Below are 14,168 nucleotides of genomic sequence, written 5' to 3'. Positions count from 1 at the left end.
CAACCACAAGATATTATGGAATCAGAAGTACTCAATGAAAACAGACATTATAGTAAATTCTTAAATATCGTATGCCAAAGCGTATGGATCAGAACAAACATAACAACGTTTTTTTTGTGATTAAACATTGTGCAGCACCAAAAAACGTAGATAAATAATTTAACGTAAATCGCAAAACAATAGATGTATTTCCTCGTTGTCAACGCCTGTGCACTGTACACCAAACACGAAGGCGCTTGCTTTAGGAAACTTACAGCATTGATAGCTTTAAACGCGAAAAGTATTACTTGTAGCGTTCGGAACTCGCACCGAAAAAAGTTTTGGCACATATTCAACCCACGACATCCTCTATACAAAGCTATTGGCTTGAAACATTTTTCTGATGAACGGTCATCGTCATAATCACTATATTGATGACAATTGCTGAATAAGAGCCTTTTGCATCGATATGCAGTTGCGACTGCGTTGCGCATGAACTTTTCAATCTTTTAACAGGATGTCGTAGCGAATTTCACTATATTTCCCTCGGTTCATGGTTCTGGTACTCCAATATCAAATACGGACTGCTGGCTACCACTTCTAAGAATTTTACGACTTTCCGATGAGACCGCACTCCGTCCTTTTAATCTCAGTGACATCAGCTACGCGGCTTTTTTAAACGGGTCCCGAACAATCCCGCGGCTTTAGTGAAAAAAAAAAAAAAACTCTGTCCGCCGATAGCGTACACAGCTGTGAACATCTCAGCCATATTTTGCAGTCGCACACGGCGCGTGTAGTTCGCAAGCGGGGCGCGAAGTCACTTTTTTCTAAAGCGCTTTCTTTTCTACAGATTTCTTGACAATAAGTTAATTCGCATACGTGGCTGCTATATTGACCAATAGCTGACAACAATCAAGAAGGGTGTTTGGATCAGTGCGCTTATTCTTACTGCTGCTACTGCGTACAATTATTGAAGCAGTTTAATAAACTGGGTGAAGTAAAAATCTGCTTTCGAATTTCGATAATAATTAAATACTTCCGGAAGAAGCCGACTGTCGTCTCCTCACGCAATTGGTTGCGGCCGCCCGCGTAGGAGTTAAAACTCTGGCCATCCTGCGTATCGGTGTCGTATAGCCGTCGGGTTTCGACAATTCTTGACTAGTTTCGTACGCTCAATTTAGCCCCGAAATACGTGAATTTGAGGTAAGACCACACGCACGCTTGCCAGCGCGTTCTCAATCCTTGCCACACCATGGTTAGACTCCTTGGCAGACTTCGCTTCGTATCGAGCTATTGATAGCGCTTCGAAATGCGCAAGGTGGATATGGGTGATATCCGTCAGGCAAGCTGGTGCAGGACAAGAACCAGTCCGCACCAGGTAGCATGGCCAGAATGGGGCACATGAGCACGAGTGTGCACTCAATCCCTGTCGTGTAGAAAGTAAACGCTGCGCATACGCACTAAAATTGGACGCAGCTGTCGTCTGCTACGTAGCGTAGATACCGCGGCCTCTGTCGGGTGCCAAGACGAGTCCTCAGGCTGAGCTCACTGCGGCTCCCTGACTACAACCGCGCTTTGCATACGTTTGGCGTGTCGTAGGTGCCAAAATCGGAAGTACTGGCGTCTACGTGAACCTTGAAAATCACATTTGAACTTCGCGCCACGGTGAGCGGAGCGTTGTAGGTGCGCCTCGCTCGAGCCGTAGCCTTCGCTGTGCAAGACTTTGGAGAAGGAGCGGAAGCACTGCGTAGGCCTGGACGTTCGATTGCCAGTAACTCCGCCCTATGCTTAATGCATCTAAATACTTTTTTGAGGCAAGGTATTTCTGAGAGAGTCTATTTTAACTTCAAATGCATTTCTCGACTTCGATGAAAAGTTTTTCAAAACCCCTTTAATTCAGACTGCCCCCTTCCAATCGGCTAGCGCATGCACATATCAGTTTCTTATTTTTGCTTTTTTTTTGCTCTGTCGCTCATTGTCTGGTCATCGCTTCCTGTCTTCCTTTCTTTATCCCCCAAGTTCTCGTTCCGTAGTTCAGTGCTGACGGGATATATCGATCCTGTCCCACCATGAACGCGTTCCCTAACCTTGAACAAGCAAACTCGCGGAATAGAAACCCGGGAGGAAAGCGCTTACCGTTCACGCTAACCGCAAACCGTGAAACTCGGAGGTGGTCCGAACCAAGATGCGGGCCATGCCGCACTTGCTAACGCGTAAATCGTGCTTGCAGTAACTGGCCAAGGGTAGAAATGACATATCTTCATCTTTTGCCGGGGCCAGCGCGTGATAATAGCAGCAGCTAAGCACAATTTTAAGAGGAAATTGTTATTTGATTTTTATTTAACCGTGAGCACGTTGCCTGTGACCCCGTGAAGCCAAAGGCAGAAAAAAAAGCTAGTTACATAGAAAAGAAATCAGTGCAGCAAGTGGAGTGCTAATGACATGTAGAAGTGGTCACTGATGGCGAGGAAGTGTAGCCCGAGATAGAGCGACAGGCTTTTAGTATCACTGATGATAATGATAGACCTTTCCCATGGCTCGTACCCACTAAGGAGGATAGGCCAAGAATCGGGCGGCTTGAGGTATGGTATGGTAAAATTTTAATGAAGTCCTGCAGATCATGAGTCTTCACGAAGCGCGCCGCTCCCACGTGGGAACCGGAAGGCCGAGCCTCTCGGCCGCATCGTGGGCCTGCTGGACAGCCCAGAGTTGGTCAGCCAGAAGAGGGCTGCGGAGAACCGCCTCCCATCTGGCCGAGCTGTTAGCGATGATAGAGCGTGACCGGGCACACCGCCAGAGCATATGGTCTAACGTGGCTATATCTCCACAATCCTGGCAGGTAGCGTTGGTGTAAGTATCCGGATAGATTTTGTGTAAGAGCGACGGATTCGGATAGGTATTCGTTTGTAGTAGACTTGTAGTGGACTTGTAGTAGTTTGTAGTAATACTTGAGCTCTATTGAGGCGCGGATAAGGAACAAAGTAGGTTATACGGCTGAGATATTAGTGTTTAGTAATCTCGTTGTAGGTGGAGGGCGTGTCCCTGTTCTCTGGGGAGTCGGCTTCCGATTGGTCGAGGGTAGCGCGGTGGGCAAGTTCACGGGCAGCCCCTTGAGCCGACTCGTTGAGGTTGGGAGGAGCGCCCTTTTTCTGACCCTGATGTGCCGAAAACCAATAAATGAAGTGGTGCGTGATTGCCTTGCCCCCAATAAGTCTGAGGGCCTGTTTGGAAACGGTGCCTTTTTCAAATGCTCTGACTGCAGATCTTGAATCACTATAGATGATATCCCGTGAGCTATCCAGCAGGGCTAGTGCAATAGCAATTTGTTCAGCTATTTCGGAGTACCTCGTCCGAACCGAGGCAGCATTGGTGATTCCTTGCCGACCATCAACAGTGACGATGGTGAACGCCCGACGTCCCTTACAAGAAGCGGCATCCACAAAGCTGACCTGTCGCTGATCACTGTGTATTTGCCTAAGGAGGTTGGCCGCCCTTGCCCTCCTTATACCGCGATTATGATCGGGGTGCATGTTCCTAGGTATTGGCGCGACCGTAATGTTCTCACGAATCGACGGAGGAACGTCAGAGAACTCCTCCGCTACTCTATCGGGGTGATATCCGAGTTCCTGCAAGATGGATCTCCCTGCCTTCGTTGTTGTGAGAAGAGTTAGCTGTGCGCGCTCCTGGGCCTCTGCAATCTCTTCAAGGGTGTTATGAATGCCAAGCTGCATTCAGCGCTCTGTACAAGTGTATACGGGTAACCCGAGAACCCGCTTGGTAATCTTCCTAAGCTGTGCATTCAATTTATCCCGCTCTGCCCGTTTCCATCGATGCATGGCTGCCACGTATCTAAAGTGGCGCAGAACGAAGGCATGCATTAGTCGAATGAGGTTATCCTCCTTGAGTCCATGATGCCGATTTGATACCCTCCGAACTAAACGAACAGCACTTTCAGTTTTAGCAATTAGCTTGCGTATAGTCTTCCCATTTGTAACCCCTGACTCAATGATTATGCCCAAGACCTTGATTGAATCGACTCTGGGTATACGGCAACCGTTTCTTGTATATAAGTTAATGTCTCTGTCTTCTAACGATGTCCACCCCTTGGGCCTTGGACCGCGTTTCTTGGGACTATACAGCAAAAGTTCTGACTTCAAGGGGGAGCATCTGAGACCTTATCTGAGGTTTCAATAGTGTATATTGCCTCCTGTAAGGCTCCCTCAACCTGACCGTCATTGCCTCCTGTGCACCATATAGTTATATCGTCAGCATACATAGTGTGTTTGATGACTTCAATCTCGAGAAGCTTTCTGCTTAGGTCAACCATGGCTATATTGAATAAACAGGGGGAAATGACTGACCCCTGTGGGGTGCCCCTCTCGCCAAGTTCCAGCAGTTGTGATTCGAGATCGGCCACCCGGAGGGTAGCCTTCCTATCCGACAGGAACGATCTAACATAGTTATAAAATCTCTCACCCAGATTGAGCCGAGATATCGAGGCTAGGATATGCGAATGTAGAACGCTGTCGAAGGGCTTCTCAAGATCAAGTCCCAAAACGACGCGAGTGTCGCTAGAGTCGTTGTTTACGATTTGATGCTTAATCAGTTTCATGGTATCTTGTGTTGATAGGCGTGGCCTGAATCCTATCATACTATGGGGGTAAATGTCGTTATTCTCCAGGAACCGGGAGAGTCGATTCAGGACCGCGTGCTCCGCTACCTTACCCATACAGGACGTAAGCGAGATGGGCCTCAAGTTGTCAACGCTAGGCGTTTTGCCAGGTTTGGGGACGAGTACTGCCAGAGCAGTCTTCCGAGGTAATGGGATGGTTCCATTCCTCCAAGTTTCATTAATGTCCTCTGCGAGGTATGCGCTTGATTTTTCATCCAGATTTCGCAACGCCTTGGAGATGCCATTCAGCCCAGGTGCGGATCTACCATTGAGTCCATGTAGAATCCTACGAATCTCCTCACCCGCCGTGGTTGCTCAGTGGCTATGGTGTTGGGCTGCTGAGCACGAGGTCGCGGGATCGAATCCCGGCCACGGCGGCCGCATTTCGATGGGGGCGAAATGCGAAAACACCCGTGTGCTTAGATTTAGGTGCACGTTAAAGAACCCCAGGTGGTCAAAATTTCCGGAGTCCTCCACTACGGCGTGCCTCATAATCAGAAAGTGGTTTTGGCACGTAAAACCCCAAATATTATTATTATTACGAATCTCCTCAACGTCAAACTCTGTATCCAGGTAGGAATTGGCCTGGACCTGGTAATCGAGATGTACAGGAGACCGCCCTGAGCCGACTGGGAGATATTTGTTAGCAAGCGTGCGGATTAATTCGTCCTCAGGGGTCATTCGTGCGGCCTCATGTATGGTTCTACCAATGACATGCCTCTGATTAGACTTAGTATTGGTCTCGTTAACCATATGCTTAAGCAAGCTCCAAGTTTCACCATTGCGCATTTGGCCGTCTATCGAATTGCAAACCTCGTCCCACTGCTGTTTAGAGAGGGTTACACAATGCTCCTCAATGTGTTTCTCAGATATCTTTTTGCGTAGCCTACGATTAAGTCGTTGGCACTTCCATCTGTTGAGAATGGACTGTTTGGCCTCTAACAGTTGGGCTAACCTGCTATCCATTTTCTCAACAGGAAGGTCGGTGCAGACCTTAGAGGTTGCACGCCGAACGTCCTCTTGGACCTGAACCATCCATTGCTCTATGGTAGGTCGAGAATCTGAGGGAGGCCTCTCCTCCCGAAGCTTGCGGAATTTATCCCAGACCGTGTACGAGAATTCACGCTGTTTTTTACCCACGATAGGAAGCTGCGCCTCACAAATATAGTGGTCACTACCATTCCGCTCGTTTCTGTGGCTCCGGAGGCCGGTGTCACTTGTGGCACCGGTGCACCAGCGTTGTCCAGCAGCGTCAGCAGGTCCCTTCCGCATAGGCTTGGCCCTTCGCAGTCGAGCACTGTGAGGGAACAGTCCACGAGCACGTCTTTGAAGCCCACGCGTAATGTTAGGTCGCCCAGCACCGGTAACCGCCCTGCGTAGCAAGACAACTTCACACGTGACGGCTTCAAGGCAGGCCAATGGCTTCGATGCTTTATGTACAGTTCCCGGGAAATGACACATACTGGCGACCCGGTGTCGACATCCATGGCTACTTGAACGCCGCCCCATATAAATGAGCGGCGGATTGGCGGCTCGAGAAAAGTTTTACGCTCCGAAACCAATTTCCAAAGGAGGACTTCGTCACTAGCATCGTCCATTGGCGTTGTTTCCGTTATAGAAAGTGCATTTGCATGCATCGCTCTGGTAGCTAGCCTGCCGCGGTTAGGGGGGCTTTGACATTTCTTAGCAAGGCGTCTGCGCCGTCCACAGCGATAGCAACGTGCATTTGCCCATCCGCAACGGACATCATCGTGTTTTGAGCTGCCGCACCTTCCGCATTCTAGATGTTTTTCAGCGTTTCCGTTTTCCCCGGAGGGCGTTTTCGAGCCGCCTGCAATTTCAATGGAACCTTTGGCTTGGATGACATTTTAATAGCATCATTCTCGGCAGTTTCAGCTGAAATGGCGAGCGCTTCAGCCTCCGCTAGCGTGAGGTCGGCCTTTGCCAGTAATCGCTTCTGTAGGGCTCTTGACCGCACACCGCACACAATACGATCCCTGAGCATCCGCTCCAGGGCGTTGCCAAAATTGCAGTTATCGGCTATGCGGCGTATTTCCACCAGAAACTGACGTGACAGATTCCCCTTCCATCTGGCAGCGATTAAAAAAGTTGAAACTTTCCGTTGTTTCGTGTCGCTTCGGATCATAGTACTCGTATAGCACCTCGACAACTTGCTTGAAGCTCAACGCGTTTGGGGCTCGCGGTGCGACCTTGCTGGCTAATACTTGCACGGTTTGCGTGCTCAATGCTGCCACGAGAAGTGCTCTTTTTTTGGCTGAATCGGTGATTCCGTTAGCTTCAAAGTAGGCATCTGCCTTAATGAGATACGGCTTCCACATATCTGTATCTTCGCTGAATGCAGAGAGCATGTGATGAGCCATGCTTGTCGTCAGCGAGGCTGCCTTCGCGGTTGCCGATTCCGGGTCTTCTTTCACCTAATGGGGGGTATCCCATCTTGGTCGCCACTGTTGCATTTCCATGGCACGCGGCCCGAACAGTTACGAGGCACAGACCGCTCGAACATAGAAGACATTTATTTAGGGGCGTGCGATAGCTTTTATCCCCTGAAGTGGGAAGGGAAGTGGGAGTGGAAAGAAGGAACGGAAGTATACTGCGCATGCGTAGAACTATCATGACGAAGACACAACGTATTCATATCACACTCATCTGTCGCTTTAGCTATCGTATGCTTGAAAGATGCAGCAATAAATTGGTAATCACTGCAATTGTTTGGACATTGTTTACAAAGAAATTTATTCCAAGCAGCTTTTCGTTATTGGTGATCACACGTGAATTCTGAATTGCACCACGGACTGAAAGATTTACCTGTGTCGGAGCTTAAATTAAGAGCTGCATTCTTTAATGAACGTTTTAAAACTACACAGAGGCTCATAGCCCTAATATTCTCTTACATATCCGTACGGGAAAGCATCGTAGAGTTCAAGTTCTTTTGAAATTTGCCATAGTTTACGAACATGGCATTTTGTCTTCTCAAAGAATTCACAGGGAAATCAATATCGAAGATAATAAGAAGGTGATCGCTGATTGTAGCGCAGTCTATAGTTTTCCACGAGGAAATATTTAGAGACGAGCTGCAGAAAGTGAGATCTATGACCGATTGAGACCGGCCGCGAAGAAACGTAGTATCTTTTGAATTTAGACAGGATGGATTATTATCAAGAGTCGAGTCCCACAGGCGTTTTACACCGAAATTAGTATTCAAACCCCAAGACACATGATGAGAATTAGTCACCAGCGAGTACTACGGCTTTTCTGCAGGAAGTTAATGCGCTCTCTAGTTATCGGGTGTCCTGTACACCTGCTGGGAAGTAAGAAATAACTAAAGTAAAAGGAGAGCTCTCTTAGAGTGTTATGTCTAATGATAAAATTTCGCATTCAGTAGACATACGTTTATACGATATCGCGGCATTCTGACTAAATTTAGTTGAAATCGAGAAAGCAACGCCACCATCTCTGTCAAGTTGATCTACACGAAATAATCGGTAATGCTTTAGTAAAACATTTCGACTATTAGAAAGCCAAGTTTCTTGTAAGACAGTTACGTATGGGGTAAATTGAGGATGAATGTTATGATAAATATGTAGTACCACAAACAATCGAAGGACACTTCCACTGTGCGCGCCAATACGCGCCAATACGCGACCACGCGTCGCCCGCGCGCGGCATCTCGCGATCTCCCGATAAGCGTGGCAGTTGGGCCATACTTCGCTCCGTTTGCAATGTGCCGCACAAGACAGACTGTCCGCGCCAACTGTGCTACTCACAGCGTTCTCTTCTTAATATGAACCGCGTACCTACATACTCATAATACAAAATATTTACACGCGAAATGAAAACACGTATGGAGCAGCACTCAGATTTCGCATAGGGGAGTATCGTAATAGTCGGTGAATTTTGTATTTTTTTTTGCTGTCAGCTTAGGTAAGCATCACAGGGTGTATATATCTCTAGGCATGCGCCATTGGCGATCTTCCACACGGTATATGCCACGTAACATAAGAGGTAGAGAATACCTAGCTGTATTAATCTATGTGCCATACTTTATCACAATCCTTTTGTCTACATGCATCTCGTATTGCCTTATCCCTCGTGACATCGCTTCGTCCTCGTCTCACACTCTGCATCCGCCTAATTTCGTGCTCGAATTTGGCGTAGCATGTGGACAGTGCATTACAAGAACGTAAACTTCGCATGATAGGGATATAATGGTCGGTTAGGCACGACACCATAACGCTCTTCTACAGAGTGTTACAAATAAATGGTTATGCGACCGCCGTCATGCTATCGTCGTCGCTGTCGCATTGACACTTGTACGCACTCGCCTGCGTCCCGCGCAAGATTGCTCGCCTACACAGACATATCTTACTGAAAGGCAAACGAGCAAGCACGGCCACAAGGAACGAAAAGAATGGCACAGACGCCTTGCCATCCATCCATGTGTCCTTGCTTACACACGCCTGCCTTTCAATAGAACACGTGTAACGTACTAAACTTTCAGTGGCACAGAAACATGTTCATCCACCTGGCAACATTTCACGGATCAGAAGCGATGCTGGATCGCCACGTAACTGCAGAACGCTTCGCATAAAATAGAATCCCGGAGGGCGTTGGACCTGCGTAACTCTTGAATTTGTGACTTCTTCGCGGCGAATTGCGCTGCGATGTTCGCGAACGATATTTACAAAAAAAATAAAACAATAGCTTCAGGATGTCAGAGGTTAATTTGAGGACCTTTAAACGTTTATGATGGAACTGCACAAACTCACTTTAAGGGATAGGTCAAGAATCGGGCCGCATCACGGGAATAAAAGGCTACAAAAACATTCACAAGTGAAAAGGAGGAGTGCGTAATGCAGTAGCCCAGGGATTTATTTTACAAGTGTTTCGTATTCTTAAATAAAGCGACCAGTTACGTGCCTTTTCTTCTTGTTGCAAAACGAGAACAAGAACGCTAACACACCTTCGCTCGTTGCCGCACCCACCCGCCTTACGCCCGCTCCCATTTAGAAGAAGCCCACCTATATATACTGTGGCGAGGAATGCACATGCCGTCTTGAAGAAGACCAGTCCACCTGTCGAAACGTTGGCTCCTGCTTTCACCTTATTCTCGTTTTGCTCATCGTCTTGAATTTTCATCTCCCGCCTTCTCCGTGTTTTCGCTGGTTTCCTTGTTGTTGTGTCCTGCGCAGTTATTACAAATTGAACAGTAATCAATCTGTCGCCCTTCTACTCTTCTACTATAAGGTAATGCTGGACCTATCACACGTTGTAATGAAGAAAAAGATTATTGTCGTACTTACGCGAGAACAAAGAAGGAACAGCCAAGCATGACTGAAACAAGTGCGATGAGAACGCATGAATTTTCTCGCAGACACGGCCGGCCTTCGCAGATTTGTCCGATGTTTGAACGCTTAGTTTGCTGATTGTAAGTATGCAAAAAAATTACTGAAGAGTATGCCTGCAAGGACTTTGGTAAATATGTGAGGGAATCCTAGATTTTGCTACTTCTTTTGCATGAGGATATATGGTCCCCAACTCGGGATGCGAAAAAGAAACTGTTAAAAAAAATAGAAGAACAAATAACGATCCGCTATTTGAACAAACTCCAGTTTAAATACTTATGCTTCCTTTAAGCGAACCACGAGTAATTCTGTGTGCAAAATTGTTTTCAAATGAAGATGGAAATAAACACGAATGAAGCTATCATTTATTGAAACAAGGAAACATCCTGCCTGGCTGAATGAATGAACAGGGATCTTTTTATTTCTACTTTTTTCCCACTCGATTAGTTGACCGCCCTGCCTCTCCTCTCCTTGCTTTCTGTCGCTATACATACATTTTCGCGTAAGAAGAAACATTCTGTGAAAGTGACCAATAAAAAGAAAACCAGTATTCTGTGAAGAAAGAAGTACGCAGTCACTTTGTAGCCTTCAATTCAACCTGACACAGTCAAGTATATAGACGACAACTATGAAGGAAGTGAAGGCAACATAGCATGTGTCAGTGTGCAAGTTGAGGTAGTGTGTGACCTTATTTCCACAGGCAAGCGCACATTGGCAGGTGATGTTTCGCAATGGAAGGAAAGCTTTCTGTTGCAAGAAGTTTGACAGGGCGCAGGTCGGAAGGCACAAAAACGCGTGGTTTGGCGCGGGGCTGCTGTTAATTTACTTGTCAAGATACATGCTTTGTCACAATAACTTGATGTGGTCGCCGTCATCGTTGGTGGTGAACCCTCCGGTGACGTCTTCGTCCTTTCCAGTTTCTATGGCGAGCCCATTGGACACTGGCCGTCGTCGTGGCAGGAAGTGCTCTTCAAGCAAAGCGGCGATCAAAGCCAGGGGCTTTTCAAACAGCGCGTGCAGCATGAATGCCGCCACAAGTGAAGCGACGCAGTTCCCAGCTGTCAGGATGGCCTGAGCATAAACGAAAAGGTGCAGGAAGTAAAGACTACAGACAGTTCAAAACTCAAAAGAAAAAGTGTAGTATTACTGCTATTTCGAAAATGTCTGAACCTCGACTTAAAAGAAATCGAATGATATGTGACCCGCAGACAAACCGTCTTCTTAGGCATGCGGATCTGAACGAAATTTGCATAGTAATATCTCATAGACACTTTGATAATTTGCTAAAATAATATATTGTCATTACATTTTGTCGCGAGAGGTTTATTACTGAAAAAGGAAAAAAAGAAAAGCTATAGGCGGAACTTTGATTTTCTGAATTGCGCGCCCGAACCTCAGTGACGTATGTCCCAGTGACGAATTTCAAAGTGTATCGTGGTATTTCGGTTCTTGTGACGTTGTAAAAATTCGGTCTTGTTTTGGCTGCTTTAGAATGCGATGTGATCGGTATGCCCACAAACGATTAGCCCCGCACGTGCAGATGCTTCCAGCACCTAAGGCGCCAAGGGGAGTTGGTGCGATCGCTGCAGGACGGGGTCAGCACCAGTGTACGGTGTACTAGAAGAGGTCAGTGGGTTCAGGGAGGGCCTGCAGCTGCCGCTCCTCTTGCAGACCTTAAACACGCACAGCACATTCGCGATTCACGCCTCAAACGGATGGTTTGTACTGGCCACCCTGTGTTCTTCGCTTGTGACGTCACCTCAGGGAGACATATGACAGCCCTGGTAGCGGCACCTAGCAAAACTGCATTGAATGAGCGACCATCGCGACTATGCCCTTTGCTGCTTCGGGTAGCAACGCGACCTTCACCAAGTAGCCTTGTTAATTTATCCTTGCGCGATGAAGAGTCGTGCAGGTCAGGTCGCGCAGCGCAACTTTTGATTGGTTAGCATCGGTCCCATGCAGCAGCAATTCGCCTACGACGAACCACTAATTCTGTTGAGGCGAACTTGCGCGGCAGCCACTTAGGCCTCTATTGCTCAATGAACGAAGAAGTCGGATCAGCAGAATTGGAGAAGGCGACTCTGAGCGCTAGAAGCAAAATGCGTTTTTGTGGACACAAACCGTTACGCCAGCGTCGATGAAGACATTCGAGTCCGCAGGGTTGACATCAAAATTCGTACAATCGAGGCAAGGACATTGCCCAGGAGTGTTCGCACATGATGCAGCTGATAATGTTCTGAATCCTATGGAGCATTATTTTTCAACAAACTGAGGATGCTGAACAAATTTTTAGCCAGCTAGGTTATATTCCAGTATTTGCAACGGCGCAGAGGTTTGTACAGTATGGGCTAGGAATTACTAGGTTAAATGTGCAAAAAGCAACGCCTTGCATCAGGCTACAAAGAAATACTTCTTTTGTAACATTCGCTTGGATTTAATGCAATTGTGTATATAGAGATTTCTTGCCGGAAATTTTAGCCACGCAAAGAATAATACATATTGATTTCTTTCAGCTAACTTCTGTTACGAACTTGTGATAAGAAAAAAAATTTAACTGTTTGAGTTCGCCTTAGGTGTTTATTCAGCAGTTGTGGAACAAATTTCCCGCGTATGTAGCTATTATAGCTCTTCTTCCTGACCAATACGTCATTAACGTCATTACCGACGTCGCGATAAGCAGCTCACAAAGCTGCTAGTTGCAATGTTGGTTTCAATGTGGCGGTTCTTCTTTAATTAATGCTATTTATGCATTCTTTTATTAATTGCATTCCGTTACGCGTAAATTAGGTTCCATAGAAATTTTATATGATAACTTCTGTGAAGAGGCAAAACATACCGCTGGTGTTGACATTTTAGTGATGAGCATGGATATTATAAGTATGAAGTGCTCTTTCTGTGTATAAAAGTAGACTCTAAATATAATCACTTGACAATTCTGCTTTCTAATTACCATAAGTAATTAGCTGTTTATATTGTCGTGCTACCTTTCTATAGTCAATCACCTTCGGAAAAATTCATTTAAAAACAGAATTATGTGTTACGACGGTATATTTCGATTATCCAGTGCGGCGCAGGTGTGTATCATAGCCATCAAAGACGGCACGTGATCTTCGAGGAAGTGTAGTATCGTTGCATGGAGACAAGCCGCATCCGCATTAAAAAAATGAAAGCTGCAGTTATATAAGAAATGGACACACTAAACATTATTGGTGGCATACTGAATGGCATTAAAGCAAGACAGTAACACTTACCATGAAATAATAACCTCCGTCTACTCTACTAGTAAAAGTGGTCCACTGGTACTGGATCATAATGTCGTGAATCATGTATGTGGAGAAGGAAAGCCTGCTCATCGGAGCCCATCCAGGCCATGCTAGTAGACTGCCGAGAAAGCCTGCGCATTAGGAGGGACAAGAAGAAAAGCTTCATTGGCAAAAAGAAGAAGGGCGTAAATACACCCACGTAGTGCGTGTGAATCATCACAGGTAATAATTGAGTGATCCGGGATTAAAGAAGCGGGCTAATGCACTCAACCAAATGGCTCGTGGCGCTGCGCATGACCATGCTGGTCAGGCGAATATAATGGATGTCTTTCTTTTTCTTTTTGCAAGGTATTCGAACGTGAACATTAAACAAGAAATTCTATATCAGGCTGAGTGAAAGATGAGCTTGTAGTCAGTACCGGGAACTGGACACATTCTGTGACAAATCAGTGCGTCATGAACTGCACGAGATTACAGCAAGAACTGTAATCTGCTAGTGAATACGTGTATTTGTGCTGTACTACAGTTATAATACTATCTGTTACATTGAACTTTCACTCGACTTCAGCGGGTCGAGAGGGTCAACTTTGCACAAATATGGATTGTTGACCTGCAGGAGACGCAATGAATAATCAGATGGAAACAGAGAGAAAGTGGAGTGCAAAAGTTAAAGTAGTACGCACACAGAAACAAAATATATTTTGGATTTGCGAAAGGAACTGCTCGAGATCTAGGTTCACAAGAGTGCTTATACAATAACCTTAAGGTTGATCTGTGTCTCGTGCCATGCCTACTTAGCCTTGACTTTTATGAAGCCCACAGCGTGAACAACAGTCGGTTCCTTATATCTTGCAGTAATGAAGCGCTCCAGGCCTTAATTACAGTGAA

At 46.4% G+C, this 14,168-nt stretch overlaps 1 protein-coding gene across 5 annotated transcripts in view; it reads right to left on the bottom strand.

Annotated features, from left to right (window-relative positions):
- The window catches only part of LOC142592735 (nose resistant to fluoxetine protein 6-like), a 101,927-nt gene that overhangs the window by 588 nt on the left and 87,171 nt on the right, over positions 1–14,168 (bottom strand). For 2 of the 5 annotated variants that reach the window (XM_075704342.1, XM_075704343.1), the window contains exons 13-14: positions 13,269–13,411; positions 10,737–11,085 (exon numbers count right to left, since the gene is read on the bottom strand). In XM_075704342.1, the coding sequence (XP_075560457.1) occupies positions 10,861–11,085; positions 13,269–13,411 (368 nt within the window). In that variant the 3' untranslated portion in view covers positions 10,737–10,860. Of the gene's footprint in view, positions 1–10,736; positions 11,086–13,268; positions 13,412–14,168 lie in introns of those variants that run through there. The other 3 variants (XM_075704339.1, XM_075704340.1, XM_075704341.1) reach the window with 3 other exon arrangements.

The sequence above is a fragment of the Dermacentor variabilis genome, chromosome 9 (genome assembly GCF_050947875.1).
Source record: "Dermacentor variabilis isolate Ectoservices chromosome 9, ASM5094787v1, whole genome shotgun sequence".
Taxonomy (NCBI): Eukaryota; Metazoa; Arthropoda; class Arachnida; order Ixodida; family Ixodidae; genus Dermacentor; species Dermacentor variabilis.
This window is presented reverse-complemented; position numbering and strand designations above follow the sequence as displayed.